Source organism: Teleopsis dalmanni, chromosome 1 (assembly GCF_002237135.1).
Source record: "Teleopsis dalmanni isolate 2A chromosome 1, ASM223713v2, whole genome shotgun sequence".
Taxonomy (NCBI): Eukaryota; Metazoa; Arthropoda; class Insecta; order Diptera; family Diopsidae; genus Teleopsis; species Teleopsis dalmanni.
In genome coordinates, this window is record NC_051846.1 from 211,902,591 (window position 1) to 211,927,556 (window position 24,966).

Below are 24,966 nucleotides of genomic sequence, written 5' to 3' on the forward strand. Positions count from 1 at the left end.
GGTTTTTTTAGAAACTTTTCGAAAAAAATATCCATTGAAATTTTGTTTAAGCAGGTAACTATTTTGTTAATAACTTTTTCTCTCATACAACACTTTTCAACTTGTGGCCATTGCATCAAAAACTTACTAAGGTATAACTAATGTAATATACAGTTTATATTACGATTTGAACTATAGCCGTTCCTATTTATTCAATTCTCTCAAAGCATACATAATTCTGAATCGAACTGACTTGTTAAAATCGGGGAGACAAGTTCTTGAGATTTTTAAACCCACTTTATCTGTTCCTTCCACACAGAATTCATTATTAAAATCTATTTTTTATCCCAATTCATTTCTTCACTTAACTACGTAGAGTCTATGTGATTTCTATACGAGGGCTACCCATTTCTCCAGGAGTCGTAACAATAAATTAGATTCCTATTTAATATGTTTAAATATTCATAAAGTCGGTTTTAAAAATTGTTGTTCTTTTTCAATCATTTTAACTTGGTAAAGAAAATAAATAAAGTATTAAGTAATAACTGGACCTGTATTATTTCATATATAATAATTTATATAAGAACTGAGAATGAAATATATTTTATACAATTTTAAACAAAACAGATTTAAATAAATTAGAAAGCACACTTTTAAATAAAAAATATATAAATGAAAAAAAAAATATGAGAAGTTTAATTTTCGGTAACGTTGTTTAGTTCAGCTGGATGTGTACGATTTGGGTCATCGGGTTTCATTGCTGGGAACAGTAGTACTTCCTGTAAAATATAGTAGTTTAAATTTTTGTTAAATAAAATTTTGTGGTTATTACTTTAATGTTATTTGAGTCGGTCAAAAACATAGTTAATCGATCAATGCCCATACCCCAACCGCCTGTTGGTGGCAGACCATATTCCAGTGCAGTGCAGAAATTTTCATCTACCATTTGCGCTTCATCATCACCTGCAGCTTTATCATTAGCTTGTTGTTCGAAACGTTCCCGCTGGACTGCTGGATCGTTTAATTCGGTATAAGCGTTGCAAACCTCTTTCTTCATTACGAATAATTCAAATCGTTCTGTCAAACCTGGCTCACTACGATGATATTTAGCCAAAGGTGACATTATTTGTGGATGTTCACAAATAAATGTGGGATTAACGCAAGTTTCTTCAATGAATTCACCTACTAATTTATCTAACAGCCTTGCGGTTGTACGCGGTGCTGGGCACTCAACTTCATGTTTTATACACAATTGCGATAAAAAGTTGTTTGTTTCTTTAGTTTGAAAAGATGTGGCCGGTGGAAATTTGACATTAAGTTTTTCTTCTAATGTTTTAATCATAGAAACTCTAGCAAAAGGAGGAGTAAAATCGATTTCATGCTCAGGACCCTCTGGTCCTTCTGGATGGTATTTAATTTTATATGTGCCGTGAATAGCTTTTACCATTCCTGATACCATCTGCTCTGTTAAATCCATAACATCTTGAAAGTCTGCATAGGCCATATAAAATTCACAAGTAGTAAATTCCGGATTATGCGTCAAATCAATGCCTTCATTGCGAAATTGTCGACCAATTTCATAAACACGGTCTAAACCTCCAACTACTAACATTTTATGATATAATTCTGGTGCAATTCGCATATACAAGTCCATGTTGAGTTCATTGTGATGTGTTATAAAAGGTTTTGCAGTAGCACCGCCAGCTACCATATTCATCATAGGTGTTTCAATTTCGAGAAAGCCTAAGCCATCGAGGAATTGCCTTACATATGAAATGATCTACAAAAATATTTTTTTAGTTAGATTGTTTTTAATTTTAGTTATATCAGGCTTACTTTTGCACGTATTTGAAACGTTTCTCGCACTTTATTATTAAGTATTAAATCCAGATATCGTTGACGGAAACGAGTTTCTTTATCTTTAAGTCCAAAATGTAAATGGGGAAGCATGTGAAGGCAAGGAGACAGCAATTTAATCTATAAAATTTTTTTATAATTTAATTTCATGTTATTAATTTATAGGACTGCAGAGAAAACACATTCATGTTACAAACACTATTCAAAAAATTTATTACACAATTTTAATTACATGCACACTTACTTCTTTGGGAACAATAGATAATTCTCCTTTTTTAGTTTTGGCTGGGTAACCATCGATACCAATAATATCACCGCGTCGTATCTTGCCCGTATCTGTCTCAAACGCTGTTTCGTTTTTGTATAACTTAGCATTGGCCATAACTTGTAGTTTTACACCTTCGCCGCGCAAGTCGTAGAATATAAGCTTTGCACCTGATTCTCGAATAGCATGTATGCGTCCAGCAACGCTGCATAAGAAAATCAATATTAAAATATTAATATTTCTATATGTACAGTTAATAATTATTTAATGTGAATGGTCTACCTTAATTGTTCATTTTCCAGTGATTCTCCTTCTTTTAAACCAGCATACTTTTGAATATAATTTTCCAATGATATGCTTACATGGAATTTATGTGGATAAGGATGTGTGTCCTTTGATTTCTTCAGTTCAGCAATTGCAGCTGAACGTAATTTAAAGTATTCATTAGGAGAAATATCTTCTTCCGCTGCTGCAGCGGATTTCTTTTTATCACCGGCTGAGCTCATTGCATTTTCAGTTGTTGAAACTTTGTTAGCTTCTTTTTCGGCTTTTTCCTTTGCCTTCTGCTCTGCTTTAAGACGGCGTTTGAGTTCACTGAAATCAAATATAGTATTAATATAGAAGAACACAACTGTGCAGTATGTATAGATATGGAAATAGCTATTATTTTAGTACAACACATACAGTTTAGTTCTCTTACTCGGCGCCTCGCCAACATTAGTAATGTGTAGATAACGCGAAAGTGAGTAATTCGTGTAATTCACTGCAGTTTGTACGTTAATTATACAGAGCTTATGAACTGCAAACACATGTCTATAAAATGAGTGCATTTTACTATATAAAAATATTTCTAAGAACTAAAGCTGATGCAATCGTGTTTAAATGCACTAGAGGAATTCTAAGAATTGTACTAAGTTTTAAGGCTGATGCAATTTTATGTGCAAATGTTCAACGCAGCAAAGATTTTCATATCGTAATGTACTTTTTTTATTGCTTATAATTATTTTACGATTAACATAACATTTTAGATTTTTATTGAACTCTAATATAAAGTTTTCTGAGGCAACCAGTAGAAATGCTTAATGCGTGGAAGTTCAACCTAACCAAAGATTTTTGCCGTGTTGTCAACTTGAATTTCAGGAAAGTATTTTGTTGAACAAAATTGCAAGTAATTACAATATTTCGACTCTAAACTTACTTTTTGGAAACTTCGGTAGTTGCTGTTGACATATTCCAGATATATTCAATAACTTATTTCAGCAAAACTTTGCAAAAACTTTGAATACCAAATTGCATTCAAATCTATACAAATCAAAACATAAACTCAAAGAGAATGTCAAAGTTGACGCACGTGAAAGTAAGAATAAAACTGGAAGGAAACTCTTTTCGGTAATTGCATCTTATATTTCTCATCAATCACGGTTGTGCCCAACACATAATTAACCTACCGTCGTTGGCTACAGTAATTAAATATGTCAAAACTGTAATTAAATAAAGAATACTACGCACAACAACTGTGGATTCATTTTACGTTTGATATAATGCTGATGCCATCCAAGTATTACATTTTTAATATAATATCAATTTCTACATTATTTAATCACAAAATAAGATTTAAATAATTAAATTTAGTTACGGACTAATAGTTTACATAGTGGTACTACATAGTGGTACTAAATATGGTCAGTTTATAAAATCAAAATCAAGCCGTACATTTCTGGTGTATACTTGTCTATACACGGTATCTATCAGAATTATTAATTTTCAAGAATTATTATAAATAATCAAAGCAAAATAACTCTTTGTTGAGATTGATCCTATAAGGTTCACATTGGTTAGCACTAGGTTACTTGGTGGGTGAGTTAATATAATATAATGTGTAATATATATTACAAACAAAACTCTCGTGTGAATGCAGTATAAGGAACAAACTGTGCCTTTCATTTGAAAATTTCTTGTATTTTTCTATGATATTTCAGCCAAGTGGCGCCAGTTATGTGACACTTGTGTTTAGGGTATATATTAATTTGTATAATCGCAATACTAACTATTGCGATTTTCAGAAGATTGTAATGATACTTATCAGCTTTACAATATTCTATGATGTCAGTGTGACTGGGAATCTATATTATAACAAGTCAAATAAATTTATGTGTACTGTAATGTACAGAAATTTTATTAAAAATCCATATTATTCAGTGTATTATTCCAAAAATCAGATAAAACCGTTTTGCCAATAAATTTGTAGTTCCTCACATATTGTGAGTATTTTTTAAGTTTTGAAACAAAAAAATTAAAACGGCAACATCTATACACTACAAATATTGGCAACGACACTGGAGTACTATTTAAATACAACTCTGTACTTTAAGATGTTCTGCTTTAGAACATAAAGTGCAAAGATGAAGGTGGTGCAGAAAATTCTGCAAGTTCTTTTATTTGTTTAAATTTTTAAACTTATCATAGTTAAGCATTAAACTGGAACTTGTACTGATATCTGATTAAACAGTGATTCTACTAGAACTAATAAGTTGTATGTATCTTAACAACAATGAGTGCAAAAAAAAAGTGTTACTGCCCTAACATAAATAAGTCGAAGACATCATGAAGAGAAAAAAAATGAATTCACAAATTTTAAACAGGTTAATTATTTGAAATGACGTCATTATTGCATTCAATGATGTATGAAAAATATAGTGGATTTTCAAAAGAATTAAATTGCAATTAGCCCAATTAAAAAATAAAGTGTTGCCATCAACTTGCATTAAATATGTGCAGGAGTGAGTTTTTAACCTTTCGGTTGGAGAGCATTCAATAGTCTTCAACTAACATTAATTATGAGTTAATAATATATCTAAAATGTTCTACAAGTATAGTATTTAATTGGCTAATGAAAAGTGATAACTGCCGATATAAAAAATAGAAAATGTGTTTGTTGTTTGTCTTTAAGAATACGCATTTTTTTTTTACAAAAATGGGAACACTGATAAAAATCTATAAATTAAAAGAGAAAATACGCTGAGAGTGTAGTTTGGTATAAAAACAAACAGTAAAAACCGAACCGAGGTAGCAAAACAAAAGTAAAAAAACGTGCTGAGCAAGACGGAAATAAGTAACTATAACACAATGACATCACAACACTGGTGACGTCATATCGAAATACAGGTATACAGGTGGAAAATTGTGAGTAAAACTGAAACATGGACTGTAAGACGAAAATGAGCGATGATGATGATGAAGAGGAGGGTGCATGTTGTGTTATATTAAAATCAGACGGTAAATCTACAGCTGATTTAGGACCAACCACAACTAACGAAAGCAATGTAAACACCTGCGGTGGTGGTTTCGACGACAATAACGAACTGAAGAAGGAGCGTTTTTCTCTACGTGAGCAACGTAATTAACATAATTCATTGATTATTATAATAATATTCGTATTAATTTAATTTCTTTCATTGCAGATTTTAAGGATTTGGATGATTCAAACCAAAAGAGTTTAAAAGATGATACAGAATTGCAAGAAAAGGACAGGCAAAGTTTGTTAACAATAAAATCATATGAAACCCCAGCAACGCTTTCGCCGACTAATTCGTACAACAGTGACGGTAGCAGTGTAGGTGGCGGAGCCAGACGAAAATCACAAAGCGGTGGTTCCACACCACTTAGTGGAGCTAAAAAGAAGGCAAAGGGAGCGAATGTTAAATCTCCTGCTGCTTCGACACCGACTGTCCCAAGTACTTCGGATAATTTTAATTTATGGGTTGCTCGGGAGTGTTTTGAAACCATACCCGCAGAGACTGTATATGAAGTGGATGACAATATAGCTATTGAAGATGAAGACGAAGAAGCTGCTGTAGAAAGTTTATTAGGAGCAGCAGCAGCACTTCAAGTGGCTAGTGGTGTCCAAAGACGACAGAAACATTTACGGCAACCGCAACATCGTCCACTGGAGCGTTCGTGGCCACCTCGTGCAATTGGAAGAGATATGAAACTACAAGGCGATGTATTTAAATTTGATATTTTAGACACTGATGAACGATTAGATGAATTCAATGATGCTGGGATAACGGGAGGAGGTTATGGTTGTACTACTAGAAGTGCAAATAATTCTCCATTACTTATGCTTAATGATACGACTTCCACTAGTCCTCAGTATGATTTGAGTTCATCCTCAACACAACCGCCAATGAAATTTAAACCACTTATTAAAAAAAAAATTGGTCCGGACAGTTATATAAATACTATAAGCACGAGAAAAGTACCGATAACAGATACTTATGAATTTCCAACATTTCCTATAAAAGATAATGGAATAAATTGCAGTCAATTTCCACAACGACATCGTCCTTTAACACGTGCCTTATCAAACGGTAAAGCCACTGGAAATGCCATCAATTATGAGGATGCGGTTAAAATGAGCTCGCCACGAATTCTCTTGTCGCCAAAAAGACAACGTAGTCCTCCTTCTGGTTGCTCATCACGCAGTGCTTCGCCTTTAGACTTAAATCTAAGTCCAGAATCTGCTTCACCAACTAACCTTACTCAACACAGATGTAATTTAACACAGTTCAACACAGTTTCTCCTATACTTAACAATACAACAATGAGCCCACATATACGTCCACAACCCAGACTTTTGAAACGAGTGGGAGGCGGAGCAGGTTAGTTAGTAACATTATATGCCTGTATTTATATTTATTTAAACTTTTTAAGGTGCAAATTTAATTTGTCCTCCAACACCTACGCATCATGCCCGTCGACACTCACGGATAGCCTCTAATTCAAACACATATGGACTGAATAGTAATGACAATATTTATTTGACCACTAATTCTTTGTCTGATTCAAATAGTCAATTGGAATATAATTTTATAAGTACGCCACCTTCTTCTCCTGCTTCAATAAATACCGGAGCAATTACAACTGGTACATTAGCGTCCGAAAATGATATTAGGACGGCAGATATTGTACAACTTGGTGCCACAGCAGCTAGTAATGGTGATACCGATGCGATTGAAGTAGTTGATAATGATATTGTACACATTACAAGCACTCGTTTGCCTTCGATCCCAGAGAGAGGTGCTGCCGGTGGTATGTTACGTACAAGCGGTATTTTTGGTGAAACTGATACGACTGCTGAACCACTACCACCTGCTTGGGAGGCTCGTATGGATAGTCATGGTCGTATTTTTTACATTGACCACACAACTCGCACGACTTCTTGGCAACGACCAGTTATAAATGGTGCTGTGGTTACAAATGGGCCGGGTAATTCCTAAATTAAATTATTACTATTATTTCATACTATTATTGCATATTGTTATTCTACATACATTATTTTCTACAGGACGTGAACAACATCATCGTCAGCAGTTAGATCGACGTTATCAATCTATTAGACGTACAATTACTAGCGAAAATAGGCCTTCAGCTGCTTCTAGTATACCTGCTGGCATTTCCACTGATACAACACATGCCAGTTTTTATAATCAAAGTGCCAATAATAATTATAATGCAGTAGCGCTTGGGCCTAGTTTGCAGTCACTGAATCTTGGGGTGCATCCAGCAGTACTTATGTTATGCCGTCCAGATTTCTATTCAATGTTACATACAAATGAGGATGCACTTTCTATATACAATCGCAATACAGCTTTGAAACATATGGTTTTACGTATACGACGTGATCCACAATGTTTTCAACGATATCAATATAATAAGGATCTTGTGGCTTTAGTAAATTCATTTGCTCAACTCAATCGTGATTTACCTTCTTGTTGGGAGACTAAGCTTGATCAATCAGGAAAACAATTTTTTATCGATCATAATAATCGGAAGACCTCTTTCATGGATCCACGTCTGCCAATTGATTGCCAGCGCGTTGTAAGACAACGTCATCAGCCACATAACTTTGATGTTTTTGATGGGAATTGTTTGTCCTCCTCAAGTATACCACCACAACCACCACCAAGACCAAATATTTCATTGTCAAACAATCGAAATAGTACACATAATGGTGTTGGAGTCGTTGGAGGAAGTAATCATTATGAGGGCTACAATGAAGTGCCCATTGCTTACAATGAAAAGGTAATGAAATTAATGTTTCAATGTATGAAAGTTTGTATGAAAGTTTAATTCTTTAATTGTTCTATTTGGAATAGGTGATTGCGTTCTTGCGTCAACCAAATATTTTGGAGATTTTGCGTGAACGTCACGGACAACAAACTGTGTCTCGTTCACTACGTGAAAAGATTAATATCTTACGTGTCGAAGGTGTGCCGGCTTTAGAACGTCTTGGACATGATTTGCAATTAACGATTTTATTAAGGTATGTAAAGATTAATCTTTAATCTTTAAAGATTAAAGATTTTATATAAGCGCTAATTTGATTAACAATTGAGTCGGTATTATGACTTAATTAGTTGTAGATATACTTAATCAGATTTGAGCTTGCTGATATTGATGCAAAAGTATAAAACATTTAAGTATTTAGTTTGCTTTTGACAAAACGTCGAGAAGCAATAGTGTACATACAGTATATATTTTACATATAATATTTATTTTAAGTTTTACAATTATTATTTACAAAGAAATGTTTATGGTTTGATGTTTGATTTTAGCCTTCATAAGTCAAGAACTTAAGCATGCACGGAAATGCGCTCAAGTCAGCTTGTATGTTTGTCCTGCATCGCTGACTTTACATTTAATTAATTGACTGTTTATAAATTTTTTACACTTAATCAAGGTTTCTTAATTAAAGTGTGCGGTTTAGCAAGGTTAAAATAATTGCCGCTCTTTAGGAAAACCACAAAATTCTAATTCTTTGTCGTATATTAAACACCAAGCGATCAATAATCATAAGCATTTGCAAAAGGTGCATAAAAAGTAGAGGGAAGTCATAAACATTTTAAATAATATTTTTAAGCAAAAAATATTTTATTTGGTTGCAATCATTATTTAATAAATTTAAATTATTTATTTACGCTTCATTGCAAAGATTTTTTCTAAGTATTTGTATATAGGAGCGATGATGTGATGATGTGTCTTCATTACACCATTTATTGATTATATTCATGATATCAGACTAGACAAATTGTTTAGCCAGATCGTGCAGTTGTTCGCTTTCTACGTATGCAGTTCGAATGAATCATTAGCAATTAATCTTTTTAATTAGTTTCTAATTAACTTAAGGTTGGTGAACTCTTATGAAATAACAAACTGACTATGAATAGTTGTGTGAAAATCAGTTAAATTGCAATATCTTGTGTAATTGATATCGAATAAAATAAAATAAAATTGTCTTCCGTTTAGCTAGGCTATAACTTTATTATACAGTTCCTTATATATAAATTTAGGAAACTGTTTTAACCTCGTTCTCCGGTAATAATTCAGTATTCTGTATTTTTACGCCATGATATCGGGTTGACGTCGTTACATGAAGAGAGGTTTAGAATAAACGTCATGAACGGATTAAACTACGAATACATAAGTTAGAATGCAGCATAAATGAAGGATGTTGTCGTGGGTGGGTGTTAATTGAAACTAGCATAGGTCAAGGTAAAAGAACTTGTCACTTAGACGGGATGAAACCCTAAATCAATGGGGTTTAAAATTGATATGTGACTCGAAGCATGTAGTTACAGTTGAGTGAGGTTAGGAGGAGTGGAACTGTAGTTTGAGAACATATTGAGAATAGACATGTTTTTTGTTTCTAACACAATGGATTTTATTGAAAATTTAGAATTAATTATTGGATTAATCTATTCGCTAATATATTCAGATGGCTGAAAATGGTTTGAGATTAGATGGGATATAGCTTTCATGGGTACAACAAATTAATAAAACTAGTTCGTACTACTCCTGTTTAAGTTCTAAACGTTAAGTGGTTAAACGACTGAAGTTATGGTAACAACATAAATTTAAAAGACTACTATGTTCGCCCAAAATGCTAGTTAGTATATATAAATCATAAATTATATATATAAAATTATAAATCCATGTATTTTACATGTATAAAAATAATAATTTTTATATATAACATACAATGACCAATAGATGGGGATAAACATTTAGTAAATAATTTATTGTTTTTAAATGATTGTATTTGTAATATCATATTTGGATCCAATGAATCGCGTTTTCATGGTATTTTCATTTAAATTGTACTTCTGTGTGCTTTATTAAGAACTATAGCTCAAAATATATTCGTTATATATATTTGCTGACTACCTGACCTAGGTAGGTCAGTGGTAAAATAATTGATTAACATAATTTTCAATTTTTTATTAATTTTTGTGAAAGATTGAAGAATCTTTTATTGTCATTGTCGAACACCGCAAATCACAACTAGATACTTAAAGCAGTCACAGACTACATAATTGCGTTAATCAATGCAAAAATATTCAATAATTTAAAAGTTAATCTGTTTAAAGGTTTATATATTCAGGAACAGATTTGTACGCTACATTATGTATATTAGACAGTAGTGTAGTTGTACGGTTTGGAATAGCTTTAAAATCTTATTTTAAATTATATGAGAGAGCAATGATGTCAATAATTAATAGTTAATTAGAATACTTTGTTATTCATTCAAATGATTAATGTGAGAATGTTATAAAGTTTGTTTTATAATTGTTAGTTTCTCAAAATTTCTAGGAACCAATGTTCACTATAAATTTTCCTTTATTTTATGGAATTTTCTATATGAAAAATAGTAAATCATTATTAATTAATAATTTTGCATTTTAATTCTAAAAAATGTTGTTTTCTAAATGTATTGAAAACTAAATTTTCTCTTCAAATTATTTCCGTGTTTTGACACAATAATGCCATTCAAATTAAGATGACAGCTTTATCAGGTCATTTGGAAAATATTTTTAATCTTGTCTAACCAATGATGGGTATTGACGCATGAGATAGAGTACACTATACTCCTTATCCCTATGTCATAAGCCTATGTCTAGGTATCTCAAGAGAAGAGAAGCAGTTGCGACCAAAAGTTTTATTGCACTTTGGTATAAACATTCATAGTTAACAGAACTATAGGATGACAAATCCTCCTTTCTTAAAGTGAACTGTGGATGGTGGAATATGTCGTGTTTTTCAAAATTTACAATATTTATGATCTAATTACAATAAAATGTAATATGTGATGTCTTTTTGTTGAATACTTTGAGGTTAAATTAAAAAATTTCTTTCAACACATAGTATAGTATAGTTGTATAGAAAGTTCATGAAAGAATGTAATATTGGCAGCAAAGTATTTCAAGTGAAACCCAGTTATATTATATGTGTATGAAAAGGTAACAACCACTGTATGCTCAACACACTGTTCACAACTTCGGAAAATATATGCGTATAGATTGCTTATGTTGTTCTTAATGTAGCTTGTGTAGTTTCTGCCTTCCTTCGGTTACCATTCTGATTCATCTCATTTGCAAATGGTGGAATTCTGTAGAGTATTGTGGCGACAGTACTATGGGTCTCTAGAACCAAAGACTTTTTAAATCGTTATCGTTCGGGTTGTTAATTTAGGAAATTCGATTCGATTCGATTGTCGAGAACGATCACGACAGGAATTGCATTAGTCGTCGAGTATAACGGGTAGTAATATTTGTGATTCCTCTATTTGTAATTCATCTAAATGATCAATATTAAAAAATACGTGGTTTTGGTAGAAACAATTGTGCCGTACTAAGCATACAATTATAAGTAAATTCATGAGAGTTTTCTTAAGTTTTCAGTTTGTTGGTGTAGAGATCTTTATAACTCTTTAATGACACTCCTGACCTTAAGTACTTTTTATGCGAATTCCCAGTTATAGGTATTAAGAATATATGTTCACATCTCTCTCCCCTGATTACTGGAATGAAGTTTCTTCAATTCTCAGGTTTAACAAATTAAGGGATTCCTTATGATATATACAAGCTAATGATCTGCTCGACAACCCAATAATAAATCTTAAAATAATATTAATCTATATTAACCACGCAGTTTAACTTAAAAAATATTGTACTTGAATCTTATTTCCGGGTGTCTGGTAAGAGAAGAAAGGTGTGTGTGCTGCCTTCAAAATGAATTAACTATCCTAAAGGCCTACGCAATATATATTTGAATAGAAAGAAGTCTTTGTATGTCAGTTTCTGGATTGCAAACTTCAACTATTTCAGTTTAAACGACCGACATTAAATCGACAGAATCTTGAAATTTTGAAAATATTTGTCAAATTATTTACTTTTTTGCGCTTCACTACTTTTTATTGCCTTTTAGATAACAAATGAAGATCTGAATTCCGAGCTAATTTAGTAATTAGAGGTAGAGGCGGAGTTGCTGTGATGATCACTGATCACAGCCGATACTCGTGCGATTGTTTATGTCGTCCGTTAAGCACTTTTAGGAGTTTTGTATTGCTTCGGCATTTTTTTGATGGTTCATTGCTGCAGTAGCAAAATCAGCAATAAAAACAAAAACAGAAACAAAAACAAAGACAATATGAATAACTAAATGTAAATTTTAATGAAACAATGACTCAGTTTCGGTATGAAGCTAAAATTGTTGCTTCTAAGCGTTTTCTCCTCTCCTATAAATAGCTTAGATACTCTAATAAATGCATGCACACATATGTTTCACTGTGGCATTTGGTTACAGTGGAGCGTATATAAACCAATTTTGAATTCGTTTACTTATTAATTTATGATTAAAATATGATAATTATGAATATTGATTGCAAATTAATATTAAGTTTTTTAATTATAGACTACTGGTCTATATAGTAGAGTTTTCCTTAAGTAGATTGGCCGATGTATGTATGACGATGTATGACGTATGAGCAAGAGTTCACATGTAAATATTTGCATTGTTTTTAGCTTCGTTCTACTGTATATTTGAATAACTATTAGTAGTACTTTTTACACCATAATATTTAATGATATTCTACTATGTTTAATTTTTTTTTTTTTTTGGTTTGTTATTAATAATATTTATCTTAATACAGTATTTATCGTTATTCTTAACAACAAAAGCGTTCATTCACTTGTAGAACGCGTACCTGACATTGTCGCTCCTCCACAGTCACAGTCACAGTCACAGTCACAGCCACAGTCACAGTCAGCGGTGGCAACTGCTTCGGCTACGGCTACTGCCACTGGTTCCCGGGTAGAACTTCTAAACGCTTAAACGATTAAGCTTAAGCGATACGGTATTTGTTTTCGGTTTGTAAATCAAATTTACAAAATTAAAATATCTTGTGAAATCGAAAGTATCTCAGTGAAGAACAATAAAGCACTGATATTGTTCGTTGAGTAAATATTCGCACATGAAGTCATAAAAATATAATTAGAAGAATAAACAATTAACAACAAACAACAATGCATTTAATTACTCATTGGCGAAATGTTTAAATAATTCAATTATCAATTCAATTTTGTAGAAAATATTAAACTTTTAATTAACATTTTTTATACATATTTGTAAAGTAAACACAGTGTTAAGATTTGAAACGGTTTTTAGTTTTCAGTTTTCGGTTTTGAGTTGGGAGAGGGAGTTGGGGTATGCATGTGCATGCATTGAAAATTGTTTAAATAATTTAATTTAATTTTTAATATTTTCCCTTGTTGAGATACTGCTCCGTTTATAATTGACATATTGGTCACTTTTAGTTGCTTGCACTGCAGGCAGCCAATGATAGTTCTAAGAGTGAACGGACTGATTTACTGCCCTAGTTCAGTTATTAAACTAATTCGTTTAATAATAAGTGTATAAATAAACTTGAATCATTAAATAAAAATTGTGAGGAAAGTGACTTGCTAATATGTAATATTGTTGCTGATTTTTTTTTTTTTAGTTTTTTTTTTTTGTATGCAAAAAATTAAGTTCATGATCTATCAAACTTGCAGATTTCGCATTGAACTAATTTAATATCTAAATACTAAAGTATTTTTAGCAGTCTTGTTAGACTCACTAATTATATTCCTTTAAAATATCTAAATAATAAATTGTTGAAATAATTTTTAAGCCATTATTGACACTCATGACCACAGTGGATCTTTTATGCGAACAATTGATCCTAACTGAGCAGAAAACATTCAGCTTTTAATGAAGATAAGGAATATGTTTCTAATTGCGAGTTTCCTAATATTTGGCGGTGGTAGAAGCTTCTGGCCCAATATCTTGTTTTATGTTAGCTGTGATTTTAAAAGTTTCCAATGTGCTATCTCGAATAATAATTTTCTCTTTTGTTTAAAGTGGAGAGATTATAGTTAGTATTATTATAGTATTATTATTGTCAACACTAAATACGTTTTTGAAGCCAATAAAGAGCAATAGCTCATCTACGATCACATTCATTTTTACAATTGATAATTATCAATGTCATTGCTTTGAATCCATGTTGTGATGTACATCATCCTTTTGGATTTTTCTTTTTTGAAATATGTGGATTACTGAAAAGTCCTGCTAAAGTGACTAATATTTGACAATCAAATGTTTTTCTAACTTCATTTCTCGAAAAGTTAATAGTCTACATAGTCCATTCTCTACATTCTCATTCTATTAAAATTATTACGAATAATGAAGATTTCATTTCAGTTGCCAATTTATGTACTGTTTTTCCATGCCACCCTGTGTAAATATTCTAATATACAATAATAATTAAATTATTGCTGCAAGCTCTCTTATCAATTATATTAGGAAATTCAAACCATACCATATATCATTTACATTGTGCAACAGTTGCACGTCGCTGACATTAATATGGTTAAATAAATACAAAGCAAATATACAATATACAAACGATAAGCTATTAAAATTATTAGGCGAACTGTCTTCAGACCCAGTGTCTCGAGCATAATCTCTTTGCTCTAATTAGATTTACGCCACTGATTTCAATAACTCAATTACGTTGAACGAAGATAAGAATTATTAAAAAATAAGAATTAAAGTAATAAATACTCGAATCGAACCTCGTATGGCCCTGATCCGTTTATTAGCAATATTGGCATATCTATTACTATAGAGTAGGTCACCAAATATATTTCAAATACCATCGATATCAATGACGAAAACTTAAATACCGATATAATTGGTCAGTTGTTATCCATAACATAAACGCGGGCTGGATTGGCGGACTGACGGAGAGGCGTTAGAACAATTGATTCATTGCTGTTGAGTTTTGTGAGTTTCGTTAATATTCCATATTGAATTGCATTGCCTAATCGATTTGGAGAACATAAAATTATGAAAGCAGCCGTGAGCAGCCGTGACAGCGGCGACTCCACAATTGTTCGAACGCTTCTTGATGTCATTCAGATGTTTTGTCCAACACTTTGTCGTGTACCGCTGCGTTCATAGTTAAACATTTAGAATATCTACTTTTATTAGCGTTACACACTTACGCTCGCCGCTTGCCTGCTACTGTATCTGAACGTTTTCGTTTGGATACGCGGTATCGAACGTTTTCGTATTACAAAATAAACAAAAAATTATTGTGAAGAATTCTTCTTAGTTAATTAAAAATTTGTACGCGAAGTTTAATCGAATTGTAGTGCTCAGTGTGTTTGGAAGATTGTGCGCGGTCAAAAGAAATCGAGCGAAAAACATATTTAGAATAATTTTGATATATATTTTATATAGATTAGTAAATAAAAAAATAACTCTAAACAAATTTATGTAAAGTATCTCAAGTGGTTTAATAAAGAAATAAAAATACTAAAGAACAATAAAAACCAATTTTACGAAGGATCATTGTTCCTCCAAAACAGCTTCGTATTAAATTACAGTGATCATTACTTTTATCTCGGAAGTGCTAAGTTCCACTTTGCTTCATAAATGCTTTATAAATTATTTCAACTTGGAATTGAATATCAACGATCAGCTGCTGTCATCAAGATTCCATTCGCTGTGGCCGTGCCAAGTACGGCTGGGGCAGTACTTTTAGCTGCAATTGCAGCGCTCAGCATTCTTAGAATGTTTTTATGTAAAATTGCAAAAATTGCTGAGATTTTTGAGAAATTTTGTTTCAATACTTTGGGTTCTAGGTATTTCAGTTTACTATACCACAAGGAAGTTTTATTTAAATTTACTCTGATATCGTCGACGAAGCAATTCCGTTATCAAAAACTACAAAATGGGATTTTTCTCAAAAGCTGCTTATATTGTTTGGGCTGTGTAAGTTTTTAAAATACATTTTATACATTCATATTCATATATAAAATTTAAAATATCTACTTTCTATTATTGTTTGTGTTGAAGATAAGCAAATCTCATAATTTTTAAATTAATTAATTACTAATTATTCTATATAAGGCTGTAGGTACCAGCCTGAGAAATTATATGAGTATTGTTATATTCATTAATCTATGCTAATGTGTGAAAGTTATAATTTATTACTTGTGTATATGCAATTAAACTTCTCTGACTCGAATCTCAAGGGAACTACTGGAAAAACTACACGAATTTAAAAAAACTGATAAATAGAAATTTAATTAAAAAATATGAATATATATTGTAAATGTATATAGAAAGCGGAATGAAAGCTCCGGAAGGGAAAAAACTATTCACAATACATAACCAGTATTCAGATCTGCTTCTATCTGACTATTGTCAGCAGATGCAAACCATTCATAAAAAAAAAAACACTTTCTTAAGACTCTGACAGCTTTAATATACTAAAAGGCGCCGATAGTTCCAAGGAGTTGTCAGCAGATGCAAACCATTCATCAGTTAAAACACTTTCCTAGGACTTTGGTAGCTTAAATAAACTATAAGACGCCGATAGTTCCAAGGAGTTCGTCATTAAAAAAGTAAAGTAGGACTACTGCAGAGTGGAATAAATTATTGGAATATGTATATATGTTGGAGTAGATATTTGAAAAAATAAATGTATTCTGTAATAAGTTTAAGAGACCTACGATTTCAGTGAAATAGAACCACAAATCAGTTAGTTTATATTTTGTGTGAAAAGCTAGAAAATTGAATAGATGGACTACAACATAAAGAATTAAGTTTTACTTTGATCACATACCTAGCAATGATCTATAATCTTATGTTTTATAGATAATTTTAATAATTAAGAAAAAATTATCTTATTAAACAGTTATGACGCATTATTAATAAATATACTTATGTATAAATATAATTCTTTAGAGAGGACTTAAGAAGCTGAAATTAAACCCACTTAAGCCCTGGTTACATGCTTTTGGAAAAAAATGTGTGATCACGGAGATGTACATAGTGTGTAGAGATGTTATACTTTAGTTAAAATTTATTGCTAGATAAAAGAGTTTAAGAAATATATAACCTGTATAATCTTATGTATTTAACAGATGTTACCGTCAAGATTACCGAAGAAACTTATGGACTATTGTAAATATAATAGAATTTTATGTATTGCTGTTGCAATTCTAACACGTGCATTGAATTGTTCTGTTGTTTATTTCGTTCGGTTTTTTATACGTTGAGTTTTATCGATTTTTAAACGTTCGTTACGTTGTTCATCAACTTCGTTTTTTCCTATATTTAGCCATTCACATATATATAAAAGTTTTCTGCTGTGTTCAACAGCTATGATTAGTGTTTTAATAATATGGATAAAAACTAAAAAGAACAAATATCATCTTATTAGTTCATCTTTTAGTTCTCTTAAAAAACAATAGGAATAGGTGTTAATTTTATTTATGTTCTAATGTGTCTTTTTTCAATTCTAACGTATATATGATATATTAATTATATGGTTATTCATAATCATAATTTTATGTATATTCAAAATAGTGTGTCAAAAAGTTCATAATCATCAGTTATTCATAAAAAGTCTTATATGAGGTGAAATTATAATTATAAATTTAGCGTTTAGTAGTTGATTGCCATTGCGGTGCATAAAATATATTTAATGTATATAATAGATAAATTGACATATTCGGATTGCAGTTTCAACAAGTTTGTATTTTTCGAAGTTCAAACTAGTTGCATGCCGGTCTCATAGCTCTCTGATTAAAATCATATAAGGCATATTAATTATAAAATCGCGATTAATATAACGATAATTATACCAAATTCATTCTAGCAGTAATAATCACACAATTAAGTGTCGATTAATTTGTCGGATAGCACTGGTTAGTATTGGTTCTATCGCAGAAACACACTGTTTTGCATATGAACACGGGTTCATGTGTTCATATATAACTCCTATATTTGTTAATGATGCAATGTATTTTATACAATATATTTATTGTCAAAAGTTATATACTGAACTACTAAGTGAGTATTTACTTTAATCTGAAGCTAACAAGAAAGAAAGCATTTTCTAATACAATTATTTAAATATTGTTCTAAATCGCCTAACTAAAAACCATTCTTATAACCTGTTATTTTCTTTTATGATTTTATATAAATCCATATAAAGTCAACAATCCGGTCTTTAAAGGATCTTTGTAAGTCTACTTCATTAATTGTTAATGAAAATAAGATAGTATGTAATAATTTTGCCTATATATCTTATTTCATTATGATTCTACGCCAGTTTCTACTGCCTTGCGGATTCCAGGTTAGTGCCGTTACGTTAGTGTGCTACGTCATTTGTACTTTTGCGTAATATAGCGATTGGAAGGTTTGAAATATTATTATACCCACAAATGTTATACAAACTTTTGTTATGTCTATGCAAACTTATATTACTTAGTGTTGTTAACTAGCACTTTTATGTGTTTTTTGCATTTTTAAATAGCATTTTAAATTCTTATTTTTACTTTTTTGTGCTGTTCGCTAGCACATTTGCTAACTTCAATGTATATATTTGATGTAAATTGATAACTGGGCCCTTGTGTGAGTGGAGTTTAAACAGTGTGACATTTTCGAAGTAGCACTTAATTGCTTCCATCTGCGACGTTATTGTTTTACAACATTATTGTTTTTATATGTTTGCTTTATCATTAGTATTCATTAGCATCAGGGTAATATTTTTTTTATAAAATCACGAAGTCAAAAATCTTCAGTCGTGGTTAATTGGATCATAAAAACATAGTCCGGTAGCAGAGCTTTTACTTTTAGTTAAATTTTGCATCCATAAACCGTCCAAAGGATACCCAACTCGTATTTCGTTTAGCATACTGATGCGCCAAAAATTATTAATCTACTTATAACCTTTTTGATTGTTAGCAAAAAATCTTTTGAAATGGTTTATTGGACCATAACGATCTAGTCCAGTGATGGCAGCGTTGGCCGTTGTTATCAATTCAAGTTTTCATAGATTAAGTATCTCGTATTTGCTTTAGATTATGAATGATGTATTATCCTGTTATAAACTTGGTCCTCATTGTTCTCTGTAATGTAAAGGACTAGGAACCATTAGAAGGAAAAATTTGTCAATTGAGAGTATTTGGGACTTATAAATGCAAAGAAAATATTCGGAACTTTTAAATATTTTTTGTTTTTTATCAAACATGAGTCATGCCATGAGTTTACAGTAAACTTGTGATGAAGTTTAGTTTGTAGAAACTTTTTAGAACTTCAAAAAGTGAAAATTTGAACAACAAACCGCAGCCTTGAACTACTGAAAATTGCTGTAAATTAATAAAAAATTTACCAGCATAATAACAGCTTTCAGCTTTTGAATTAATCAAGAAATACTTTTTTGTTTAAATTAATTTTTTTTTTGTGCTTAAAAATTGTTGGCTAAACTACCAAAAGCAAAAATGAAGGGAGTTTGATACCAAAAATTCGATATCAGCGCGAATTTGCGACAATCGTCCGGGCAATCATCCGGAGGGCGCATGTGACCACTATGAAGTCTGCGAAAATAATTAGAAATAAATTGAATAATTGTCATTGTCGCTTAATGGGAAATTGAAAAAGTGGTGAAATTGCAGTTGAGACTCATTACTCGCCAATTAAAGCGTGTGGCGGAAGGCGGGAGGGTACAGAAAGGGTGAATGTGTCATTAATAGCCACATAACTCCAATTATTTGAATAATTCTAGAACAGTTGAAGCGGTCGTAACGGTCCAAGTGTCAAAACAAGCCGCGCGTTTGAACGTTTTTATGCTTGAGTTTTCTTGATTGTTAATAATTAACTTTTTTACGTTTAATTTTAATTTTGCAAATTAATGTTTTAAATTCTATAAAGCAAAAAAAAAAAAAATATGTGAATTTATTGCGTTTGTTCCAATCGAAGTTTTGCCTAATCGAAATTAGTCACTTCCTCTGCGTGTTAAAAATTGGCCAAAAAAGGTTCAGTTTAAGGCGTTAATTGCACCGCAAATTAAATGAAATATGAAATGAAAATGGTTAAAAAATATCAGAAACAAATTATTTAATTATAGCATTAAATAATATATATAAAAAATATTATAAATTAAATTTGAAGCGAAGGTCAAGTGAAAGCTGCACTTGAAAATCCAAAAGAACAGACACTAAATTTTTTGTTGCAATTGCAAATTTGCTTTTAAGTTTCCATTTTTATTGTTTATATTTTTTTAACAAGAAATAAAGTTTTTTTTATCGTTTTTTGATGAAGGTGAAGGGAATTATTAATTTTATTTGCGACTACAGAATGAAACTAGTTAGTTTTGTTTCGTGCTAATAAATTATTTTGTATCTACAGCTTTTGATAACAATATCTTCTTAACCCAAAAACATGAGAATCGATATGATATCGTAGTTTCAGCGGTTAACTTTAAATGTGTACCAGCTCAAAGCGACCTTTCTTCTGATAATTGCAAATCCGAAAAGAGGAATATTTGGTCACAGCATCATTTTCAGCAGATGTGCCAAAGGATCTAGAAAGGATTTAATTGGTATTTTTCTCTCTTTCCTCACTGCAATGACAAGACACCCAAAAAGTAACAGGCATGCCAGTCGGTTAGGGTATCCTTTCTATGCCAATTGTCGTAGCTGTGAATCAGAGAATGAGGAGAAAAATATAAATGATGGATATATTGTCCGTTTTAGTAAAGTGACACACTAGATTTTTGTTTAAAAATAGGAATTTTAATAAGTAATATAAAATAACAATAAGTAATATAAAAAGTATCCGCGGTTTTTTGTTATTGGATAAAGTTGGTACCCATACTGTCGCTTGTTTAAAAAGTTATATTAAAAATGAATAAAATATCTGAAAAAATACTATATGCTTTATAACTATAAAAAAGGTAAAACTCCCGTTGTGAGTTAATAGTGAACCCAATAGTGGTTTTTTCGATTCCGTTCTGCAAATTTTGATGTCACAACTGCAACTCGCTCTGGTAACTGGCAGAGCAAGATTGATACATAAAAGAAGCAAACGAAGGTACTGAGCATTAATCACATGACAGTTTGAAATCATTTAAAAAGAGCAGGCTACGCAAAGACGCTCGATGCTTGGGTACAACATTAATTAAAATAAGGAAAATTGATTCATTATGGGCGATGAAAAATGGATTAAATAGGAGTTTATTCAACACAAGACATCATTGCCAAACGGCGGTGTTCCTTCACAAATGATTTTAAATCCTGGAATAGTGGCAAACAAGCTTATGTTGAGTGTTTGTGAGGACTGGTGAAACGGTTCATTCAATTCTCTATTACTCACTGAATATCCCAGACAATGCACGATTTGACTACCATTTGCTTCGATCTATATATAATTGGTTCAATGGTAAAAAATTTGTGGATCGAGGAGCAGTTAAAAACTAATTGGCCAATATATTCGCCGATAACCACAGAAGTTCTACACGGAAGGCAAGAATTCATAAATGATATTTTTTATCGTTAAAAAAATGTATGAAAAAACCTTGCAAAGGTTTTATTTCTTTAATTTTTTTATTTTTTTTAAGAATTTTCAAATTACTGAAAATATGCATCATAGCTAAACATAAATACTTTTCCATCAAAGCATTTCATCAGATATAGAACAAGAAATATTCACTAAATGGTAAATGTGTGTGATGAATACGGTAATACTCGTTAAACCTAGTGATATAGCAGTTGGGACCCCAGTCCTCCGTACGTGCGCAGTAGTAAGTTTTTCCATTTGAATGATCTTAAAACTGCATAAAATGACAATATTATGAGCGTTTTCTTCGGCTTCGATCCACTTATAAAAATGCGGAGTTACGACTGACTGATCCATGTTGCGTTCGAAGTTCTGAAACGTTGTTTAACCTTATAAGGATCGCAAATGAAGATCATTAAATGGTCCTTTAAAATTCCTGCACGATTGTATTTATAGTGATTGCATTGGATAATTAATAGTTGGATGATATGATGTGGAACAAAGATAAACTTAGTCACTATAATACAAATAAAATGAGACGGGATTGTTTTTGAAAGTCCCTAGAAAGTCGTCTTAATTCCTGGGAATTATTATTAAATAATACATTAAGTATTATATTATTAAAAGTGAACATTAGATTGTTTTGTAGTAAAATTAACTATTTCAAAAAATTTTTCTACAATATCTGCAAATACTTGTAAGAATATTAGTCAGACGTGTATCATATCACAAATGATCCACCAATAATTTTGTGTAATTATTCATCTTTTTCGTAGTTCACCAAAAGCTTTCTAGAACTAATTAAACTACGCCTCTAAGTAGAATTCGCCATTGAATATGAAATCATTGCCTTAATTTTATAATTTCTTTGGTCACTAATTGCCTCACATTTATTTCCATATAGTAGATGTCTTACTTCATCAATTTAGTAATAGAAACACTAATTATTGTATTTGTAACAAGACAAGACTTAATTGAAACGTTTTAGCTATAAATAATTGAATTAATTTATCTTAACGTGTCTATCTGTTATTAATGCGGAATTAAAAACTAGGTAAATAATCTTACTCATTTATTAAATGTTGGCTTAAAGCAATAAAAGTGGAATGCAAACTGAACACGCAAATCTGTTTGTCACACCGATGGAAATCCTCTCCACTGATTTCTTATAATTAATTTCATCATATGTATTTGTAGTATTTTTATGGACATTACGTAGCTTGTATTAAGTCATTTCGTTCATTTCGTTTATTTATGTTCTATTGCAGTCTTTTCGAACAAGAAATTATGAGCTATGTTCCTATTGAAGAGCCACAGGGTTCGCCGGTACTAAATTCAAGACTACCGCAGCGTGCACCACCTCCATTCAGGCGTGATTTTGAAGCCAAACTACGTGGTTTCTATCGCAAATTAGAATCCAAAGGTTATGGTCAGGGTCCACATAAGTTAAAGTAAGTTTGAAATATGAAAGTTATAATGAAGTGCATTCCATTTAGTAGTGTTTTTATTTGCAGGCTTCACATAAGACGCACTCATCTTCTAGAAGATGCATTTCGTCGTATTATGTCGGCTAACAAAAAGGATTTGCAACGTGGTCGTTTAGCTGTACTTTGGGATACCGAAGAGGGCTTGGATTATGGTGGACCATCGCGGTAAGCTTCATTTGACAATTTGAAGTCGTATTTAATCTAATATATTTTTTGATATTACAGAGAATTTTTCTTCTTACTCTCGCGTGAGCTATTTAACCCATATTACGGTCTGTTCGAGTATTCAGCAAATGACACCTACACTGTGCAAGTGTCACCACTTTCAGCTTTCGTTGACAACTGCCATGATTGGTTTCGGTTCAGTGGACGCGTTCTGGGTTTGGCATTAGTGCATCAGTATTTATTGGATGCGTTTTTTACGCGCCCGTTTTACAAAGCCCTGCTGCGCCTACCAGTTGCGCTTAGTGATTTAGAATCGCTTGATAATGAATTTCATCAATCATTGCAATGGATACGAGACAATGATATTGGCACTGGTATAGATTTGGGTCTTACGTTTTGCGTAACTGAAGAGTTATTGGGACGTGTGGTCGAGCGTGAACTGAAACCAGGTGGCAAGAATACAATTGTAAATGAAAAGAACAAAAAAGAATATTTAGAGCGGATGATTAAATGGCGCTTGGAGCGCGGCGTGCAGGAGCAGACGGAATCGTTGGTGCGTGGCTTCTATGAAGTCGTTGATTCGCGTTTAGTTTCTGTATTTGATGCACGTGAACTTGAATTAGTTATTGCGGGTACTGCCGAAATCGATATAAATGACTGGCGTTTAAATACTGAATATCGTTCAGGTTATCACGATAATCACCAGGTCATTATATGGTTCTGGCAAGTAATTGAAAAATTCACAAATGAGCAGCGTTTACGTTTATTGCAATTTGTAACTGGTACCTCAAGTATACCGTATGAAGGTTTCTCAGCACTACGTGGCTCGACTGGACCACGACGTTTTTGTATCGAAAAATGGGGCAAACCAAACTCGTTACCTCGGGCGCATACATGCTTCAATCGTTTAGACTTGCCACCCTATCCTACGCCGGAATTGCTATACGAGAAACTTCTTTTAGCTGTCGAAGAGACAAACACATTTGGTATTGAATAGATGATTTTATGTTTGTCTCTATTAGGGTTACGATTATGCATAAGCTTAGTATCAATAGTGATATTTTAATTATGAAATTATGGAATTATTTGTTATTTATTTTTATTTATAAAATGCTATTTTAACCGACTTGCACACAATTTTAGTCAGTAAGTAAAGTAATATTGAGAATACGCTGGACTTATGTTCTGATCTAGAACAAACTTTGCAAGAATTTTTACATTTACAGTTATTATTTATCTTTAACGCACTAAAAAACAATGATAAAAACCTGTTAAAATAAGTGGGTCACATTATTTAATAAACCAAAAATATTTAAAGAACTCTTAGCTTTTAGGTTGATATCATTGTATGCATTTGCACTTGTCTATTTAAATTTTGTTAAATTTAAAACAAAAGGGGAAAAAAAGATAGATATATTTTCTTCCATTATTCATTAGTTTCGTAATACAGATACTTGCGTATAATATTTACAAGCT

The 24,966-nt window shown here is 31.7% G+C and overlaps 2 protein-coding genes across 5 annotated transcripts; one reads left to right on the plus strand and one right to left on the minus strand.

Annotated features, from left to right (window-relative positions):
* Window positions 1-515: 515 nt before the first annotated feature.
* LOC119671777 (lysine--tRNA ligase) lies at window positions 516-3,435 on the minus strand. Of its 2 annotated transcripts, none has more exons than XM_038082549.1 (6): window positions 3,300-3,435; window positions 2,384-2,695; window positions 2,081-2,306; window positions 1,816-1,956; window positions 812-1,759; window positions 516-758 (listed from the first exon to the last, which is right to left on the minus strand). In XM_038082549.1, exons 1-6 carry the CDS (start codon window positions 3,329-3,331, stop codon window positions 675-677), a joined length of 1,743 nt encoding a protein of 580 aa, XP_037938477.1. In that variant the 5' UTR covers window positions 3,332-3,435; the 3' UTR covers window positions 516-674. The 2 variants fall into 2 exon arrangements, with proteins under 2 accessions (XP_037938477.1, XP_037938476.1); XM_038082548.1 differs by lacking the exon at window positions 3,300-3,435 and adding an exon at window positions 2,786-2,946.
* Window positions 3,436-4,489: 1,054 nt separating this feature from the next.
* On the plus strand, window positions 4,490-24,966 carry LOC119671778 (E3 ubiquitin-protein ligase HECW2). Of its 3 annotated transcripts, none has more exons than XM_038082552.1 (8): window positions 4,490-5,488; window positions 5,563-6,762; window positions 6,815-7,369; window positions 7,449-8,185; window positions 8,260-8,426; window positions 23,107-23,289; window positions 23,353-23,490; window positions 23,551-24,966. In XM_038082552.1, exons 1-8 carry the CDS (start codon window positions 5,302-5,304, stop codon window positions 24,485-24,487), a joined length of 4,104 nt encoding a protein of 1,367 aa, XP_037938480.1. In that variant the 5' UTR covers window positions 4,490-5,301; the 3' UTR covers window positions 24,488-24,966. The 3 variants fall into 3 exon arrangements, with proteins under 3 accessions (XP_037938480.1, XP_037938478.1, XP_037938481.1); XM_038082550.1 differs by having other exon boundaries at window positions 4,490-5,497; window positions 23,551-24,965; XM_038082553.1 differs by lacking the exons at window positions 4,490-5,488; window positions 5,563-6,762; window positions 6,815-7,369; window positions 7,449-8,185; window positions 8,260-8,426 and adding an exon at window positions 15,897-16,261 and having other exon boundaries at window positions 23,551-24,965.

Excerpts from the sequence above, each read along its gene's own strand:
- LOC119671778 (XM_038082550.1), top strand. The coding sequence starts at position 5,302 with ATGGACTGTAAGACGAAAATGAGCGATGATGATGATGAAGAGGAGGGT. Across the intron at positions 5,498-5,562 it reads TTTTTCTCTACGTGAGCAAC|ATTTTAAGGATTTGGATGAT; the intron begins GTAATTAACATA and ends CTTTCATTGCAG. Across the intron at positions 23,290-23,352 it reads CAGGGTCCACATAAGTTAAA|GCTTCACATAAGACGCACTC; the intron begins GTAAGTTTGAAA and ends TTTTATTTGCAG.
- LOC119671777 (XM_038082548.1), bottom strand. The coding sequence starts at position 2,931 with ATGCACTCATTTTATAGACATGTGTTTGCAGTTCATAAGCTCTGTATA. Across the intron at positions 2,307-2,383 it reads CTGGAAAATGAACAATTAAG|CGTTGCTGGACGCATACATG; the intron begins GTAGACCATTCA and ends TTTCTTATGCAG. Across the intron at positions 759-811 it reads CCGACTCAAATAACATTAAA|GAAGTACTACTGTTCCCAGC; the intron begins GTAATAACCACA and ends TATATTTTACAG.